General features: G+C 42.9%; 1 protein-coding gene and 1 pseudogene across 2 annotated transcripts in view; one reads left to right on the top strand and one right to left on the bottom strand.

The window, feature by feature from the left end:
- LOC146514785 (single-strand DNA endonuclease ASTE1-like) overlaps positions 1 to 14,723 on the top strand; it is a 56,529-nt pseudogene extending 41,806 nt beyond the window's left edge. Inside the window, exons 3-5 of the transcript XR_014874829.1 lie at positions 10,585 to 10,789; positions 11,623 to 11,788; positions 11,869 to 14,723. The product of XR_014874829.1 is annotated as a single-strand DNA endonuclease ASTE1-like (transcript). The remainder of the gene's footprint in view (positions 1 to 10,584; positions 10,790 to 11,622; positions 11,789 to 11,868) is intronic.
- Positions 14,446 to 19,031, bottom strand: slc25a46 (solute carrier family 25 member 46). Its single transcript, XM_085166969.1, has 8 exons — positions 18,565 to 19,031; positions 17,840 to 17,882; positions 17,320 to 17,377; positions 17,067 to 17,144; positions 16,371 to 16,471; positions 16,228 to 16,284; positions 16,038 to 16,095; positions 14,446 to 15,553 (listed from the first exon to the last, which is right to left on the bottom strand). The coding sequence occupies exons 1-8, from the start codon at positions 18,827 to 18,829 to the stop codon at positions 14,957 to 14,959; spliced, it is 1,257 nt and encodes a 418-aa protein (XP_085023095.1). The 5' UTR covers positions 18,830 to 19,031; the 3' UTR covers positions 14,446 to 14,956.
- Positions 19,032 to 20,428: the final 1,397 nt, after the last annotated feature.

Raw genomic sequence — 20,428 nt, 5'->3', positions numbered from 1 at the left:
GCGCAGATAAGGAGACTCTAACTCCTAGCTTGTTCCAGGATGCCCTGTACCCCACAGTCAAGCCAACTGAACTAACCCTGTTCGCCGACAGGTCAAGGTCGCGCGTCCGCGGCCAGGAGGGAGCGTAACCTCCGGGCTATGCGCCTCTTAGTGGACTCCAACCACCGTTCTAACAAAATTTATAATACTTTTAAACAACAGACAACACCCAAAAAACAAGAGTATGACTGAGGCAGATGCAACGTTATGGACATTGGAGACTCTAACTCGCAAAATGACCAACACAGATGCAATCTTTAGACCAATGGAGACTCTAACTCACAAAATAACCAATTCCCTATCCAACTACCTGAGACTCTAACTCAGTATTATTTTCCTTTACCTGAGACTCTAACTCAGTGTTTTTACCTTTACCTGAGACTCTAACTCAGTGTTTTTACCTTTACCTGAGACTCTAACTCAGTGTTTTTACCTTTACCTGAGACTCTAACTCAGTGTTTTTACCTTTACCTGAGACTCTAACTCAGTGTTTTTACTTGTACCTGAGACTCTAACTCAGTGTTTTTACTTGTAACGTTACTTCAAATTTCAACACTCATGAGATTTTTTCAAAATCAAAACAGACACTCACCGGCAACTTTTACTGAATAGACATTTAATTTCATCGTCCAATTCAGCACACTTCGGATAAAATCAACAGGCCTGTGCCTACCTCTTTTATAAAGGCGCCTGTCCACTCAGTTCGATTGCCGGATAATGTCTGCCCGTCTGACCACCTCGGACCGTCCAAGCCTCCAAAACTTCCATCCCAATACCACAGGACGAGCCCCCAAAACTGTTACGGATTCAAATATTGGGAATGGATACAAGAGGAAAACCAAAATAACAACACTGGTCCGGCCGGGTCAAGTCAAACAATGATTTAATGAACACACGCGTGGGAGATGGACACCATACAGCAGACAGCATCAGATCTCCAAATGGTGGAGCCTTGATCAAACTCTTATAGCCTCTAGTGGCCCCCACCTAATCATAAAAGCCTAAACATTCACATTCTTTCTCTCACACGGCGCCTAAGCTACGACCTTGGCTCCCTGTTTATCTGCTCCTGATGAAATGGGGCAGAACGCTCTGCTCTCTTCTAATCAGACAAATGAGACGATGACTTTCTGTGAACAATATTTTCTTATAACTCAGCAGTATAATGCATCACAAAACAATATCATTCATTCACAATAAATCAACAGTCTAATGTAATGCAAATCAGTTTATCAAATGTAATAGTTCTCACCTTCTTCTAATTCAGGAGCATAATGCAAACTAAAACTACATAATAATTCACAATCTTTAATTAGGGGTCTAACATGGCATAAAATAATATCATAATCCCACAATGGCACAGCATAGAAGCGCCACTGCGACAAGACAAGACTCATCAGGCTGTTCATCTGCATCTAAAGGATAATGGTCACTCCTTCGAGGATGCCAGTGTTCCCATTTTGGACAGAGAAGACAGGTGGTTTAAAAGAAGAGTGAAAGAAGCCATCTATGTTCACTGTGTGACCCCCTTTGAACAGAGGGGGTGGCTTACGTCCAGATGATTTCTTTCCATGCTGATGCTGATTTCCATGCTATGACAACAGATCTTAGTGTTCCCCCACTTGGCGAATCTCACTTTAACCCCCGTGTTGGGCTCTCCTCAGCTTTTTTCTAGGTAGGTGGTGCAATTGCCCCTGGAGTGGTCCTCCTTGGGCCCTTCTAAATACAAGCATGTTCACGCACAGAGGTGTGCAAACAGGTGTGCACACGGGTGTTCACAGACACACATCTTCCTTGGCTGCTGCCTCTAAACATATTGTGCGTTGTTGATCTTGTGTGCTGCTCAGTACTGTTACTTATGCTTATTTAGGTTGTTGCTGTGGTTTTCTTGAACTTCTCATCTATGTCTTTCCCTTTCCTATCCCCCGGTCATGTCTGTTCCAATTGTAACAACTTAAAAGTAAATGAGTAATTAAATACATAAATAAATAAATAATAAAGATCAATCAGGTGGATCAGTATGGCAAAGTCGAAATGATCCACTTGGGAAAATAAATCTGCTGGGCATTCTTGGCCTTAAGACAATAATTGCGATTGCTACAGTGCCGGACAGGACAGGCAGAAAAGGAAAAAAGAGAGTGGTAGAATAGTTACTTGCTTATTTCCACAACCCTCTATCCATAATCACATACTGTGTATGCAACCATTGCATATAGCGTATTATCTTACTTATAAAAAGAGAGATAAAGAGATAAAAATGGCTTTATTTACAAATGATTTTCAATTTTAAAAGCTGCTCTCCATAATATGGCTGATCTGAAGAATCCAATAGAGATTGACAGACCACGTGACTTTCGTGCATTGCATGCCGGGTACTAGTGGCAAAACAATAAAAGCAATGCATCAAACGCAAGCATTTGCAGCACCGCAAAACGTTCATTCTCCGGTTCCAATACCTTCTTGCTTTTTCTTTGCCCCCCAAAAAAGTTATGTACAAAACGAAGGAGAACAATGCCGGTACGTACAAAGACAGACTTGATGAAAAGTCAAAGAAAAGATACGAGGAAAAAATCAAAGGAGTGAAAGGGTTAGACCCTTACGAGCACACAGAGTGGACAAAAGACGTTAGCGTGCTGCCCAACTTTCACCACGCTCATATTTATAATTATACGGTTCTTGGAGTGAGTGCATACACTCGTGAAGTTCAGTAACTTAAGGTCACTGCAACAAGCCCAGGTACAGTTTACCGACGGATGGGTACAGGACCTTGAAATGCACCGTGTAGAACGAAATACCATCGTACGAACAAAGGTAAGTTTTCCAGTCTCACAAATCATCTTCATAAATACACATCCTGTTGTGAAATCTGTTTATGTTGTCCTAGTAAGGCTACCATGAGGGCAGCCACTAGAGGTCGCTAGAATACTGGTGTGTATATGTGTTTTCCAGTAATTGACTATGTGCACGTTAGCATATGCTACTTCCGGTGCGGAAACTCCTGTGGGGAGCTTTGTTTCCGGTGTCCTATTCGCGCCCCGTTTACGGTCCAAAACAAGTTAAGCAAATAAATAAATAAAGCGGCGATTTACATTTCTATAGATGTCTCGGGCATTTACCCAATATATCTGTAAATGATGTTCATCGACTTGTCGATATTTTTCCCCCACGCCTCAGGGGAAAAGAGAAAATGGATTCAAATGTTATATTTCTCAGCTGTCCCTCGTTTATCGCGGGTGTTATGTTCTAAAAATAACCAGTGATAGGTGAAATCAAGTAGCCAATTTTATTTTTTGACGGTGCAAAACGTTTCGTGTACATCGTGGACATACAGCACTGCACTTCAGAGTCACACTGCTAGCGATAGATGCAGCGATTCTGTACTGTACAGGAGAGACGGAGGAGATCGTCTGCAGCGATCAGGACGCAGGACGTAAAAAAGCATGCAAACTTGCACTAAAAAATCTGCGAAACAGCGAGGTGAAAGGTGAACCGCGTTATAGCGAGGGACCGCTGTAATTTTGAAGGTAAGTCACAACATACCCTTCATAAATACTAATGTATAGAAACCGTTACCAGCAATCATTAATTTTTTGTGTGGCTTTTTTTCACAGTTTGTTAACATGCTGTGTAGGTGTGTACTTGACTAGCTGATATCGACATAACGGGGAAAACATCTGGTTTGACTATTGTTCACCTGTAGTTTGAATGCTGAACATTTGCCTGTTTAAATCATAAGACCAGTCACTATACAGAGATGTGCTTCTGAATGTGGACAATGTGTCTTCTGCATGCAGTGATGCAGTTCTGCTTGTGTTTAGTGATGTAAACAACAGATCGATCTAAACTCTTTAAACGTCAAAATTGATCATTAGATTTTTATGACACAACAGTGGTGAGTGTTCCCACCTTCTCCTCTTTGTAACTTAACGCGATCGTTCCGTTTTCGAGTTTTGGACATCAATTTTGGAGTATATCTTCGCAGTAGTGATTGACCGCAAAGTAAAGCTACCGGAAATGTACAACCCCACATCCGGTCTCAAACCAGGAAGTCAATTGATGTAGCCACGTACACTGCTGCTACAATTCAATAAAAAAAACGGTTCGTGCTTGAGAACCCTGCGTCTTATTGCCTCCGATCATGACATGGTGTCAGAATTGAGGACTTCACGCCGAGTTACACGAAGAAATGGCTAAATTTGGACCTCCGGAGCCGTTCGACTTTACACAGCCGGCAGAGTGGCCGATATGGCAGCAGAGATTCTCCCGTTTTCGAGTGGCGTCCAAGCTAGGGATGGAGAGCGGCGAAGTGCAGGTGAACTCGCTTCTTTACTCCATGGGGAGAGATGCCAAACCAATATATGGCTCATTTGTGTTTCCTGCTGCTACGGAGGCCAGGCCAAGTCCGCAGTTTGAGTATGATCTGGTTATACAAAAGTTTGATGAGCACTTTGTCGCAAAGAGAAACGTTATCCACGACCGCGCCTGTTTTCACAAACGGAGCCAGAGGGCCGGGGAGACAGTCGAGGCTTTCGTGCGGAGCCTGTACGAGCTCGCGCAGCACTGCGAGTTCAGCGGCAGTAAAGACGAGCAGATCCGGGATCGTATCGTCATTGGATTAATTGACAAAGATGTTTCACAAAAACTCCAGCTCGAGGCGGACTTAACTCTGGATAGAGCCATTCAACTAACACGCCAGAGTGAACAAGTCAAACAGCAAAGTGCAGACCGAGTGGAAAGCACGGTGAATGAGGTGAAACAGAGGCATTATAACAGCACGAGAAGGAGTTACTACCAACCTCGTCAGGTACGTGAGCAACAACATGGTGAGAGTAAACCAAAATGCCAAAGATGCAACAGGGTGCATGACAAAAGAGAAAACTGCCCAGCCCGCAATAAAAGATGCAGAAAGTGCAATAAGTTGGGACACTTTGAAGTTGTATGCAAAACCAAAATGCTAAAAGAGGTCAGGGCTGAGGCTGTAGGGGACTCAGATGAGGATTCATTCTTCATAGGGGAGCTTTTCCTGGGAGCAGTAACTGAGCCAAAAACAACAGTCATCGAGAAGTCAGGTTCAGATGCTGACTGGGACATTGAGCTACTGGTAAATGGCAGTCCAGTTGATTTCAAAATTGATACAGGCGCAGACACCACTGTTATGACAGAAACGATCCTTAATAAGCTACAACAGAGACCCAAACTTATCCAGTGTAAGCCAACTGTGTACAGCCCTGGGGGAAAGGTCAAGTGCATGGGTAAATTCCTTGCTACTACAGTGTACAAAGGCCAAAAGTACCAGTACTGGATTACAGTTATGAAAGGGCAATATGCAAGTAACCTACTGGGGAAAACAGTGGAAAAGCGCATGGGACTAGTCGCTAGAGTTAACAAAATCAGTAGTGACTTGACAGAGGATGTGTTCGGAGAAATTGGCCTGCTGAACTGTGAACCTGTAAAAATCGAGCTGACCAAAGATGCAGTGCCGTACAGTGTAACCACCCCACGCCGGGTGCCTTTTCCTCTTCTCCCTAAAGTGGAAAAGGAAATAAAGCGCATGCTCAAACTTGGCATCATTGAAGAAGTCACCGAGCCAACAGACTGGTGTGCACCAATGGTGCCTGCTCCAAAGCGCAACAAGGATGAGGTCAAGGTGTGTGTGGACTTAAAACGTCTGAATAAGGGAGTAAAGCGTGAACGGTACATCTTGTCCACATTGGATGACATAACTCCCAAGTTAGCAGGGGCTAAAGTTTTCTCCACTTTGGATGCCTCCAGTGGGTTCTGGCAAATACCACTGGATCCCAGCTGCCAAAAACTAACCACGTTCATAACTCCCATGGGCAGGTTTTGCTTCAGACGTTGCCATTTGGCATAACTTCAGCACCCGAGATCTTCCAGTGGCTCATGAGCACCTTGCTCAAGGGCCTAGATGGGACTGTCATCGTAATGGACTACATATTGGTTTTCGGGGCTAACAAAGAGGAGCATGACCAACGCTTAGATGCAGTATTACAGACAATCAAAGCATCAGGACTTAAGCTCAACAGGTCCAAGTGCCACTTTGGAAAGAATGAACTACAGTTCTTCGGTCACATCATCAGTGCGGATGGTGTGAAACCTGATGATGGCAAGGTGGAGGCTATTGCCAGGATGCCCAGCCCCACCAATGTAGAACAACTCAGGCAGGTACTTGGATTAATAAACTATGTTGGAAAATTCCTGCCAGGCCTGTCCACGGTGCTGCACCCCCTCTCCAACCTACTCAAAAAAGAGACTTTATGGGTGTGGGGCGAGCCTCAGGAGCAAGCATTCAATAAAGCAAAAGCAATGCTTGTGGCTGCACCAGCACTTTGTTATTATGATGCAGGCCGATTAACAGTTGTCAGTGCGGACGCCAGCAGCTATGGCCTGGGTGCTGCACTGTTACAGGACAATGACGGGGAGTTACGGCCCGTTGCTTTTTGTTCTCGCACGCTCACAGACGCAGAGAAAAGATATTCGCAGATCGAAAAAGAGTGTTTAGCATCTGTCTGGGTATGCGAACGTTTTACCCGCTACATCCGAGGCATGGGTCATGTATGTCTACAAACTGACCATAAGCCCTTGGTGCCTTTGATCAACTCATACGACCTTGATAAAACGCCACTGAGATGTCAGAGACTGCTGATGCGACTGATGCGATTCAATGTCACTGCTGAGCATGTTCCCGGTAAACAGTTAGTGGTGGCGGACGCACTCTCCAGACATCCACTGCACGGATGCTACCCGTCCGAGACAGACAGCCAGGTCAAGGCATATGTGAGCAACGTAGTGACAAGCAAACCTATCAAGTCACATAAGTTGGAGGAAATTCGTAGAGCTACACAGAGGGACCCAGAGCTTCAAAAAGCAATCATCTTCATCAGACAAGGGTGGCCTCGGAGAATGGCAAAGAGCTCACCACTGCAAGGCTTTTATGCAGCCAGAAGCCACCTTTCAGAATCAGATGGTCTAGTGCTCTACCACGATCGCATCGTAATTCCCACAGCACTCAGACCCAGTGTCCTTCACCAATTACATGAAGGCCACCAAGGACTAACTAAATGTAGAGAGAGCGCAAGATCAACAGTGTGGTGGCCCAACATTGGACTTCAAATAACACATAAGGTGAGGTCATGCAACTTTTGCAGAGAGCACAAGCCTACACAACGACGGGAACTTCTCGTGACTACCCCTCTGCCCAATGGCCCCTGGCAAAAGATTGCAGCTGATCTTTGCAAGCTTGAGGGTAAGAACTTTATTGTCGTTGTTGACTATTTTTCAAGAGACGTTGAGATTGCTTCCCTCACTACAACAACCAGCAGACAGGTCATTAACAAGCTTAAACACATGTTCGTTAGATGGGGCATCCTGTTAGAACTGGTCAGTGATAATGGAACGCAGTTCACATCATCAGAGTTCCAAGACTTCAAACTGAGTTATGGCTTCACCCACACTACGTCGAGCCCTCATTACCCCCAGTCAAATGGAGCTGCTGAAAGAGCTGTCCAAACGGCCAAGTACATTCTCAAGCAGCCTGACCCCTGCTTAGACTTAATGAGTTACCGCTCTACACCAATTGCAGCAAGCCCAGCTCAACTTATGACAGGATGTCAAATCCGCACCACCATCCCAGTACTCGAAAAGACATTGCTGCCCAGTCCAGTCAATAGGGACACGGTGTGCCAAAGGGATGCTGCAGCTAAGGACTCTTACAGATTCTTCTACAACCGACATTCAGCTCGTCCACTTCCTGAGCTTCTCCCAGGCCAGGATGTTGTAGTGAAGCTTGACGGGGAAAAGGGGTGGACATCAGTAAGTCTAAGGAGCTGAGATCCTACTTGGTGGAGATGGCGAATGGGAACGTGACTCGCCGCAACAGACGACACCTTCAGCCTGTCCCAGGCACCGCTGATCCTGAGGAGCAGCAGCAGAGCACTGTTCCAGCTACACCGACTACTCCAACTAAAGGGACGACTGCTTCCCAAGAACCACCAGTAAGGCAGGCATTGCCAATCCCTGTCCCGGGGTCTCCTCTCCACCCTACCACACCTGTGAGAGTGACTTCCAGGGGGCGGAAGATTAAAGTACCTCTCAGATTCAGAGACTGAGGACTATCTCCTTTCTATGTTCTAAGGGCAGAATAATCCCTTATCAGGACTGAGGGTAGTCTACCCCCGTGATGTCCCGCGTTCTGACAACACTGTTTTATGTTTAAAGTACTTTTGTTAAAGGGGGAGATGTTGTGAAATCTGTTTATGTTGTCCTAGTAAGGCTACCATGAGGGCAGCCACTAGAGGTCGCTAGAATACTGGTGTGTATATGTGTTTTCCAGAAATTGATGTAGCCACGTACACTGCTGCTACAATTCAATAAAAAACGGTTCGTGCTTGAGAACCCTGCGTCTTATTGCCTCCGATCATGACACATCCGTTAACCGTTTATTAATAGGACCTTTGAGCTCAACGGTAATTAATTAGTAGTAGTAGTAGGAAATAATTTCTGGTTCGCGTTACAGAAATGTAGCAGTGACAATAATATTGTATGCTGTAATCGTACTGGGCAATTAGTGATACAAAAAAACTGTTTTATCCTGTGAATAAAAGTATATGTTTTTGTCAGTGTACCATGGTAATAACAGAAGCGAAATGCAATATTGTGTCAGGACAATTCATTATTTATGCACAATAAACAAAGGAGCATAGCGTGACAATTTCTGTTCAGCGCCAGACTTGCTTGTAATATATCACCAATTATGTTATGAAAAATGACGTATTAACTACTACAAAACACTGACCTTTATGGAAATGCTTGGAGCAGGTTAACACACGAGGAACACAGCATTGCGCCATATTGAACACAGGAGAGTTTGGGCCCGGAAGCAGGGTTCATACGTCATCACTTAAAGACCGTATTAGAGCATAACTAAGAGAAGATTTAGGGTCACCTGATCCAGCCCAAACTATCATATTTGTTTGGACGTGTGTGGAAAAAGACCAAGTATCGTTTCTGTTCCAACAGAGTTATTAAGAGAAACACATTTGGTTTTGCTCCACAGATTAAAATTAAATAGAAAACCACACAATAAAATAGAAATGAAACCAACAGAGTAACAGAGGTATGTTAGATGCGTCAGAGCAGGTGTGACAGTTTCTGTCGGTGTGGGTGTGTACCTATATGTTGTTTTAATAGGTATATAAAAGTCTACAGACACAGAGGCAAAACCACAATAACCACGGCTCGCCTTCATACTCTTCAAGGAATCATGGGGATTTTAAAGTTACAGAAAATGATAGATAATTTGTGTCTCTGTGAAGAGGTTAAAGTAGAAAAAACAAGTCTCATCATTGATGGTGCAGCTCTTTATTATTGTTTGTATTATAATTCTTATCCAAAGCTGGACCAGCGCTGTGGAGGAGATTATCCTGGATTTAAAGACGATGTCTGTAAGTTCTTTGAAGCTTTGCAGGACTGTGAAGTCACTCCATACGTCATCTTGGATGGAGCTTCAGGATCAGAGAAGCAGAAAATTCTTCATACACGTCTAAAGCATAGACTAGAAAATGCAAAGACAATAGCAGAGACTGGATCTGAGAAGGTACAAAAAACATGTAACGTCTTACCACCTCTGGTCAAAGATGTCTTCATAGAAATCTTGAAGGAAAAAGACATCATGTTTGAACAGTGTTTAGGAGAGGCGGACCCTGAAGTTGTTTCTGCTGCAAATCAGAAACAATGTGCTGTGCTGTCCATTGACGCAGATTTCTGCATCTATGATGTGAACAAAGGTTTCCTTCATCTTGACAACTTTGAGTGGAAAAGAAAGAAGGATGGCAAAATTCCTGCTAAGCTCTACACACGTTCAAAGTTTTGTGAGCATTTTAAATTGGACCCTGCTCTCATGCCAGTCTTTGCTTCAATAGCAGGAAATGATTATTCAAGATTAGAAGATAGGGGTAGGTTTGCAAGAGAATCATCTTCACCTGGTGAGTACAGCATTAAAAGACTGGTTGGTATGCTCAACTTTTTAAATAAAGTGAATCTGGACGGTTTGAATGACTCACAGAAGAGAGAGCGTGCTCTGAGTGAAGCTTTAAGTCATGTTGGTAAAAAAGAAAACCAAACATTCAAACTCTCCATTCAAAAATATGTTCAACTAGAAAAACCAAGTTCTGAGTTGCCATCATGGGTGAGTAAAAAAGTTGAGAGTGGAGAACTCACCACTTTCGTCATAAGTGTTGTGGATCAGAAGACTATGATGCTGCCTGCTCTTGTGGAGGACTTTTCACAGCGCAGTAGTTACACAGCTGCTTACAGCATCAGACAGTACTTCTATGGACTGTTAATTGGAGGTCAGATGTGCACTGAATATGACAGGGATGGGGAAGAGATCAAAGACAAACGTGTCCCATCCATAGGGAAACAACTGCAACTAGAGCATCTGCATGAGGTACTGAGGTTAATCATGAAATATGTGTTTAATTCCTCTGACAGGTCATAGACGTGTTTCTGTGGTACCTCTCTGTGCAGGCTCCTGAGGGTTTGCGTCACAGGGTGTTTGAAGAAGCTCTGCAGGTTCAGACTTCAGCCTTAGAAAACATCCCCGACCAGCTGAAGCTGCCAGTCTGTGTGACTGTTTTCTGGTTCAAGAGGCTACAACACCACCCAAAACCTGAAACTGTCCACTGCCTCCACGCCCTCCTGCTGGGGTTTGTGTGTGATCGTGATGGTCCAGGTAAGTCTCTGAGCTCACTGAGCAACATGACTGATATTTTACTAGCAAATACATGGATAATATGTGTAAATCAGTATTTTCACTCATTACTTTATTAGTAACACTTGTGATACGCCCGCTATTGTTTTCACTCCTAATTAGTGTTGTTGTTGCATACACAGTATGTGATTATGGATAGAGGGTTGTGGAAATATGCAAGTAACTATTCTACCACTACTATTACTATGTAAGTAATAATATCATTGAATGAGGAGGAAAATACATTATATTTATACATTATATTTCATAGATTTTGCTAATAAAGTAGACATCTACATCACATCATAACCTGAGCAGAGTTAGATTAGGCTTAGTTTGTCTCTCAGACTGGAGAGATGGTTTTAGAGACAGCTGAATGAAGGTCAGAGGTCTGCAAGCATCACACTGTTTTCAAGCCAATATTTCCCACTGCTGAATAAAAGAAAAAAAAGGATATCAGCGTTCATTATTCTGCTGTAACTCTGTGAACACAGTTTATTAGCAGTATTTCTTATAAATTGGCATTTTGTTACAGTTTCGCAAAGACAATTAAGTCTGAACATTTAAATTTTACAGTTATCTACATAATTACATTCTTTATAGTTAAGGAAGTGGGTCCACATAGAGTATTTATACAGAGGATATTTCCCTGCATGTTACAGCAGGTTATAGTCTCTTTGAAAGCAGTCAGCAGATTGCTGACTGCGGACTGTAGTCAGAGTTCCTGATGCTTCCACATCAGCCTGAACAAGAAGACAAATTGCTGCTGGTCTCTGGTTCTGTGTCACTGAAACTTTGTCTTATCTTGTCTTTAGAGGACGAGTTTGAGAGGAAGATGAAAGCTTTAAAGGATGCAGCTATCAGCAGGAAATGGCAGCCCTGTGTGGCTCATGCTTTCAGCCAATGGCAGTGCTGCATGAGGCAGAGCCTCCACCTGAACCAGCTGCTGTGTTCCCCTCTACCAGAACCTCAGTGTGCCCGGTAAACACCAGACCAATGATGCGCTCCACAGATGTTTAACACACTTCATCAACTTTAACTGAGATTTTCTGCTTTGTCAGGCTTTACTGTGGACCTCTCCTTCATCGGCTGGCAGATGAAGACACGATTGAAGAAGTACAGAAAACACTGAGAGGAAAAAAGAAGAAATTATATCAGGATTTAAAGACCATTTTTCATCTACTCGCACGGAAAAAAACTCTGGTTATCGGCGACTGTGTTCTTAAAGATGTGGACCCAGAGATTCCAGCAACTACACTCACATACAGATCAGGGGCCACAGCAGGCGACATTGAGGCTAAACTGAAACTGCTGGCTCAGGATGAACATAGATTTGATAAAATTGTAATTCATGTCAGCAATAACGACATAGAGAATCATCAACTGGAGGTCATAAAACCTAAAATTGAGTCGGTGTGTAACTTTGCAAAAACAATGTCGGACTCTGTAGGTTTCTCTGGTCCCCTCCCCAGTCGAACCAGTCCTCACATCATTAGAAGCCTGTCATCGTTTAACTGCTGGCTGTCTAACTGGTGTCCAGAAAATGATGTGGGCTTCATAAATAACTGGAAAATGTTTGTGTTAAAACCTGGTCTCATTGAGAGCAACCACAACTATCCTACTCGCGAGGGTGCAGATCTCATTTCTAGAAACGTGGCCAAGTTTATTCTGAGTTAAAAACAGAAAGCTGAGGTGTTTTCAGTGTTATATTATTATATTAGATAGTCTGACTCACCTGGTGACGTTCTCAGTCTAATGCACATTTTAAAGAAACCGCAGATGTTTTCTATTCAACGCAAATGCTCTTTGAAAATGAAAGTTGAGAACACAGAGAAATGCAGTGACGCAGGTTTGGGAGCGACGGCTTCCTCACCTCCTCCCTGCTTTTGTCTTTTGGATAAACATGATGACATTTTTAAAACTGAAAGTAATGCATGAATAAAACATGATCCTACCTCTAAATTAAATACAGTAAGTAGAAAAGAAAAAGTAAACCAGTGAAATATAGAAGCAGGCTATCAGTTTGGTTTGTTTTATAACTGAACTGAATGAAAGTGGGCTGATGAAGAGGAGTCTTTGAGCAGCCGGAAGCTGAAGAAAGCAGGACGACGTGTTTAACGAGCAGTGGCAGCTGAAAGAGGAAGCGGAGGAACACATGTTTTATCAGAGTCTGTCTATTATTTGTTCTTTGCTGTAACAAGAGACCGAGGTGGACATATTTACAGGTATTGTCTAACAACACATGATTAGCACAGGAAGTTAATTCACTCTAGTTTCATTTATATAGCCCCAAATCACAACAGTTGGCTCAAGGAGCTTATTTTAAGATAAAGAAAATGCTTTAATGTTCACGAAAGGATGAAGATATTTAATGTGTTTGTTATGACAGCTTAATTATCATTTGTGCCTACAGTGTGACCATGCAGTGGTCCACAAATCTGGAATAATTTTCAAATCACTTCAAAAACATTAACATCTTTCTCTTCAAATGCAACATAACAGTTGCAACAAAATATTTTAAATATAATTGTATATTTTATTATATAATGCAAATTATTAATACTTTAAAATATGTCTGATTTTAAAAGAATTTTTCTTGTGATAGAGTACTATTATTTCTGTCTACATATATTGGATTATATATACTGAATTTTTATCATTATTGTGTTTTTCTGGATCATTTAGTGATTTAGCTTAGTGTTATAAGTTACATATTCAAAAATATAGATTTATTTTTCTGTATATTATCTCAAGTTTTGGGCCAAATAACTATCTTATACGTTATGATCTTGAAATTCGTATTTCATTTGTGAATAAACGGAAACTGTATCTCAGACTTTTCCTTCAGTTTTTGAATTTATTGTTAGGCTTTTGTTCGCATGTTGCAGCACTCTGCAAATTACTTTTGAATAAAGTTACACAGATCAGTAATGAGTTTGTTCCTGTTCCATGTGAACTATCCAGATAAAGCTGGAGGTTAAGAATAAAGCAGTGGTGATGTTTTCCTCTCATCTCCTTAATCCTGTTTAGAAATAAAGAGGATCTCAGACAGATGCACATTTTCACCCCAGTTAAAGTCTCTGTATTCAAAGTCAATCCACATGTTTTCTCTGTATTACTGTAAAGTCTTTACACTTAAATATAAAGCGCTTTTAGGAAACTTATATAAATATAATCGAACTGAACTAAGGGCTCTACAGGAAAATGTTTTACTTACTGTAAACAGCTTCACCTTGTGGAAGAACACAGTTATTACAACCAGTAAGAGACACTGCAGTCTCCACCGGTCAGGTTATTATCTGCAGCTGAAAACATTGAAGCAGACTTTAGAAAGTACTCCTATCTGTGACATGTACAGGATCCTCTGTGATGGGTTTTCTCATGTCTCAAATGTCTGTCCTCCACCTCTGAGCAAGAAATCATTGTCATGCTGAGGGAGATCTCTGCTCCTGACATAAGGAGAGAAGAGGCTGCAGGACTTTTTACCTTCACAGTGCTGTGACACAGATGCGGTCACATTTTTAAAACTTTCAAAATAAGTCATAAAAGTTTGAATTTCTTCTATGAAACTTAAAAAGCTGAATTTCAAAATAATCCAAATTAATCCATTTAAAAAAGTTTCAAAAAGAAGAAAAATGTCAAATTAACATTGATTTATTTCACATTTAAACATTTACAGACACCATTACACCTTACACCAGCTTAAACAGACACTTATTTTGAAAAGCCAGGCTCATCTCATCTCATCCAAGTATCGATTTAGAGACCAATCAATCAGAAATAATTTAGTCTAAATCTACACTGAACTTTTTTTTTTTTTAAATTTTTTTTACAACTTTATACAAAAACATCTGTTTACATGTTTGTTTGTATATCAGTAGTGGGCGACCAATCAGCTGTCAGAGCTGAACAAAAACACAGGAAGTGATGCTCAGTTTTCGTGAAGGAAAACAACTGCCACCACTGTTTGTCCAAACATAAGCAGGAAGTGACATCATTGGGGAGGAGGTGACACAATCTGGTGATTCTTAGTGGTTGCTAGGTAACAGGACTCAAGTGCTGATGTCGTCACATGAGCAGGTCTTTTTCGTCTCATTTACAAGATGAGAAATGTCCTGTTGTCATGACAACATTCTCTGTAGTAACAACCTAGCTGGCCTTGGCATCCAGCAGCAGCACCCTCATCAGCGTCCTGGCGGCGGCCAGCAGCGCTCCGTGCAAAGCATACTGGGCCACCAGCACGCCAAAACCTCGGTAGAAGCCAGCCCCGCCTTCCTTGCGGCTGATGGCGTGCAGGCAGTCAGAGAACCCATCATACTGCGTGTTTACGGGCACTACCAACGGGCTCCCGCCATTTCCCACCGCGACCACTCCATCGGTGGCATCAATGATGGTGCGCGTACCCTGCAGAGCCAGACGATGTAGCACCGTCTCAAGAGGAAACAACACCACGTCAGCCACCAGAGAACCCGCCCAAGATGCCGCCAGCTCGGGGAAGTAGGCATCCAGTGGATTGGATGGTTCTGCCCGCTGCTTCTTGCTACGCTGGTGCAGCCACAGCACCACCCGCTGGATGGAGGTGGCCACGGCATAGCGCAGGATGGCATGCAGTGCAGTGGGAAGCAGCAGGCATCTGAGAGGAAGCAGGCGACGACTGTGAGGTGCGCCGACACCCAGCAGTCGAGCAACACCCTCACGGACGCAGTCCAGCAGGCCAGAGGACGACTCATCCCGCACAATCTCGCTCTGAAGATGGAGAGAGGAACACAGGTCCGATCATATGATCAAAAAACACACACACACACACACACACACACACACACACATCCAGCTAATCATTGCTCTAAATGACTGAACAGCAGGTCATCTAACAGCTGCTCCTCAGCTTCCTGTTTGTGTGACATCATCATGCCCTCGCTGTTTCAAACAGAAACCGTGTGGCTGATGGCGTCATCAATCTCACACAACGCTGGTAAGGTGTTGGAGAGATTATGCACCACTTTATGTGATCTCATGGCAGTGAAGGCATAAATCAACATCAATAGGCCACAACAACACCTCACTCTCATTGGTTGCTCTGTGAGTGATGTCATGGACAGAGAAAGAGGTTCTGATCTAGAGCAGTAGTTGGTAAACCTCATCATGTGATAAAAGGAAAGCTAATGAGCTGCTGCTAACTGACTGCTGTCATAAAAGAGGCATCGCTAATCAATAAACAATAATCAGTGACCTGCACGGTCTCGATGAGGCTGGCACAGTAAAATGGAAGAGCGACGACTGCTGTTAATCTGCAAGAGAGAGAGAGAGAGGGGAGGCGGGGTCAGTTTGTATCTCAGTCTCTGTTTAACAGCAAAAAAAAAAAAAAAAAAAAAAAAAAAAAGAACTGACAGGTAAGAAGATGAAGAAGAAGAAAAACTGACCCTTTAAGCAGCAGATGCCCAGCCACCTGTTTCCAGCTGCACCTGTGAGGAAGCTCCCTTCACACACACACACACACACACAAAGATGTCAGAGTGACGTTGTACAGTACTGTATCCATGTGCTAGTGGGAGCAGGTGGTTACCGTGGCAGTGGCGTGAACTCGCTGATGATGCCCTCGGCTCCGAGCGTTACACCATGAACGATGAATGTGCTGCCCATCCCCTTCCACAGAGCCTTCACACCCTGATCAACACAACATATTAATCACCGACAACATAATAACACAATTTATATCCTGAAGTATAAATGCGTGTGGACAGGCTGACTCAGGACAGTGGGAGGAAGCCAGAGTAGATCAGTAGTAGTCCTCCTTCTTGTGAGGCGACATCACAGTGCCCCCTCCATCATCAATAATTAAGTCTCTATTTTTATTATTTTAATATTTATCTATGAGTTTTCATATTGTATTTATAATAAATACATTATACTGTATTATTATTTATTTAGATTATTCTGATCAGTTGTTAACCCTCCATATTGTATCTGCATTTACTATTTTGCAATATTTAAATTTTTTTAACTTATTTGTAAATAATGTTAAAATACTTTCATTTTCCATTTTAATTTTTTCAATATATTTAACTTTGTATTATTACAAGTAATATTCTAAATGTCATTATGTCCAAATACATTTAGATTTTCCTATCTGATTAATATTTCTATACTGCTTTTTATACAAATATAATTATCATAATTTATAAGAAACAATCAAACATATTCCAAATGATCTTTTTACATATATTTTTATTCATCTTTGGGTTTTAGTGTGTCCAGTTACCTGAGCTTTGGTGATGCTGTACATGACAGCAACAGCGCTGAATGGAGTCAGGTGATAACACCTGGCGTGGTAGTTCACCTGATGTAAACAGCCAATCAGAGTGCAGCAACAGAAAGAGGAAAATAAAACATTTAATGTCTCAAAACGCACAAAACTAAAATAAAAATTTTCTCCCACGGCGTTAATAAAAGTATTTTAATCCACAGCCATCATTAGTTATGGATCATTTATTGATAAGAAGGTAAGGTCATACCTGGCACTGTCTGCGGAACACGATGCAGGGGTGAGAGAGGACGTTCTCTGTGAACAAACTGAGTGTGCGCGCGCGCACACACACACACACACACACACACACACACACACACACGTTTTAGTTAGAAACCCCCTGACTTCTCCAAACTAACACTTCAGCCTGTTTTTGGGATGAAAGTGTCAAAAAGTAAAACATCTCGCTTTTTGGTTGTCACTAATGGCGAGCGCTGACACAGTCTCGTCCTTTTTTTGCTCTCATTTTTCCCTGTGATTAGAACCAAAATCACCACCAGCATCTTTCTCTCAACAGTGGAGACTTTTGTTGCAGTGAGTCGCTGAAACTAAATGAAGCTTCAGCTTCAGTGGAAACACTGAGAACAGAAAGATGTGTGATTGTTTCCAACCATGGAGTCCAAAAAGTTCCGACTGAATAAACTCATTCAAACTGAATATTGGTCCACATGCAGTGACTCGGTCCGAGCCTCTGCTCATCTTGAAACCATGAGAAACGATTTCCTCACCTGACGAATCCAACCCCGAATCCGGCGAATCGATTCAGCTGCTCTGCAACGACAAAAGCAAACACGATAAACTCGCACAGTGCAGGACGTCCATAAATAAAATCTATAACGGCTTTATTCACATAAGCTACCAAACAGTCTGCTGTCTAGTCCATTCATCACTGAGGATGATTCCACTGTTTTAATAACATTTAACTCCAATAAAGTTAGTTAATAAGTAGTAAACTAAACATAACACAACAAACACAAATTACAGAAAGCTGCCTTTGAGAGTTCAGGCGGTGCTGCAGAATAAAGCTGCTCATACCAAATATTTACTGTCAAGCTCGTTGGAGTTAGACTATGATGCGTTACTGACTGTATTTCCAGGTATGTTTGCATGTTTTAACACATCTTTGCATTTTGCGTTTCCCATTTTTCTTGCAAAATTTGAGGAAATGATGGGCGAGTCAAGATTTTACTATATTACTGTATTTACTATTTGTGCATTTTGTTAGCCAACTGGCTAATATAATTAGCCTTCTAGTTAACTAGCCGCTAGCCCAGTCCGTTTATTACATAATTACTCTGAGCTTGATTAGCTTGTGCGCTAGCTTCCGGTTAGCATGCATGCTGACAGGTCATCGGCGCCTATCAGATCATTATCTCTTTAGTTGGCCAGCTCTGGCTCCATCCTGTCATTAGCCAGCAAGGCTAGGTGACTCTGAACCTGCACAACGACCTACCAGCGGGGGGCATGCCGGGATTTGGAGCTTCCCAGCCGCTTGCAGAACCTGCGATCTCTCCCGGGGCGTCATCGAACAGAGGTGTCCGCTCTCCAGGGTGCAGGTTGCGGCTGCCGGGGATGTCCGGCGGCGTAGTGACCCAGTGGTGGAGCTGCGGTTCGGCGGGGGCTCCGGCGCTCCGAACCGGGTAGCCTGCTCCGTACAGCGGGTCATCCCGGCCACGGTACCCGAGCCCGTCGAAGCTGTCCGGCCGCCTGGAGGCCATGTCAGGGTCGGAGCGAGTGAGGGGGGGGCGACACTGATATCCGGCTAGCAGAGCTCAAGGGAGCGCATCAAAGTGTGCACGGACCGAAGACACGGTTTAATGGAGAACCTGTAACGACCTAATCAACCTGACCCACACCAAAACATCCACCTGCCACCACATGCCACCCGGAAACACTTCTTTTTCTATACTTTCTATACCGGCTGACTGTTCGTGCTGCCTCCTACAGGCCATCAGAGAGTGGTGAACCCTAGCTGGGTTATGTCTTTATGCATGCTCAAACGTTTGTGCTGGTTTGTGCTGCACAAACTTTCGTTTGTGCCGCTATCATTTAAAACTATTAATAAAAGAATTACTTGAGAAAACATTCATCACTCATTCAAGTGACTTCTTTGGTCTTTGGTCTGGTTTTCACAACCTTATGGAACTGACCTCACAGCCCATTGTTCATTTAGTAGGCTAGTTTCACTAATTGGAAATTATTTCACTTGTAGCACATAAGCACAGTGTGTATAAGGAAGGAACACAAACACACAACAAGAGTTGAGCAGATTTGTGCAAATGTGAAATACCTGCAGTGGTGTCAAAATGGAACCTGAAATTTTCCCTTTAAAAAAAATCCTCAGAGAACTGCAGGAGCTGAACCGTTGCTGCTGGCATGTCTCATATCTAAGGCTGACAGATTATCATATCCAGGTAAAATAGTCTGATTAATCTGTAAGTTTTTAGCTAGTTTTATGGTTAATTTCAGGAACTGAATCATTGGTGATCAAATATACACATTTATTATAGCTAGAAAAACTAAATATATCTTTCAAATTTAAAATAGAGCATTTTCTAATATTCAGTTGATCTTCTTGTGTGTGTGGAAAAATGTCACAAAACTGAAAACAGACTCTTTAATGTTTGAGTTCACAACAAACCTGATTTGCACAGGTAAGGCGTGCAACAGTGGAGTCTTTTCACTGTGCGTTAGTATGTTTAATTAAGTGTAAAAATCCGAATGCTTTGATCTCTGAAGATAGCCCATATCATACCTTAATAGTAAAACTGTTTATGTTGTTCTTTAACTTTTCCTTAACCAGAGCAGACCTCTGTACTGCAGTGTTCCAGTGCTGGACAGTGTCTTTAACCATGAGGACACCAAGCTTGATTTTCAGCTGAGCTGGTAGTTTCTGGCAGTGCTGCTTAATCCACTGAACCAGAATCGGAAGCATGGATGGGGTGCCCCAATTGAGACTTTTCTTTGCTAGTTGGCAAGTGGAGCATCCTACAGGCTGCTCTCAGGTGTTAGGGATGCCTCATTCTACAGTCTTCTACAGTCCACAGACTTAAAGAGGAGATCATGGACACCAGGTCTTCCAGCTCCCCAAGACCATCAAAGACATAGAGGTAGTGTCCCATACGTTTGCAGGGCCAGTATGCCTCAGAGTTTTTCTGAAAGCAGCTGGTGCAATCGATTGCTGCCACATCTACATTAAGCCTCTGAGGGCCCATCATCTTACAGGCGGCTTGTGACCATCAGGGCTTTATTGACGCGTACCTGACCAGCCTCAGGTCAGTGTACGAGTCCAGACTGCTCTGCCACAGCCCACTGTG

This window comes from Neolamprologus multifasciatus, chromosome 7, assembly GCF_963576455.1.
Source record: "Neolamprologus multifasciatus chromosome 7, fNeoMul1.2, whole genome shotgun sequence".
Lineage (NCBI taxonomy): Eukaryota > Metazoa > Chordata > Actinopteri > Cichliformes > Cichlidae > Neolamprologus > Neolamprologus multifasciatus.
Note: the sequence above shows the minus strand (reverse complement) of the source record. Positions and strands in the feature narration are given on the sequence as shown.

What these genes read in the sequence shown, in the direction of transcription:
- slc25a46 (XM_085166969.1), bottom strand. Translation starts at nt 18,829, where the DNA reads ATGGCCTCCAGGCGGCCGGACAGCTTCGACGGGCTCGGGTACCGTGGC. An exon ending in ACAGCATCACCAAAGCTCAG is followed by an intron (nt 16,472 to 17,066) that starts GTAACTGGACAC and finishes TGTGTTGATCAG; the next exon opens with GGTGTGAAGGCTCTGTGGAA. An exon ending in GGGCATCTGCTGCTTAAAGG is followed by an intron (nt 16,096 to 16,227) that starts GTCAGTTTTTCT and finishes TCTCTCTTGCAG; the next exon opens with ATTAACAGCAGTCGTCGCTC.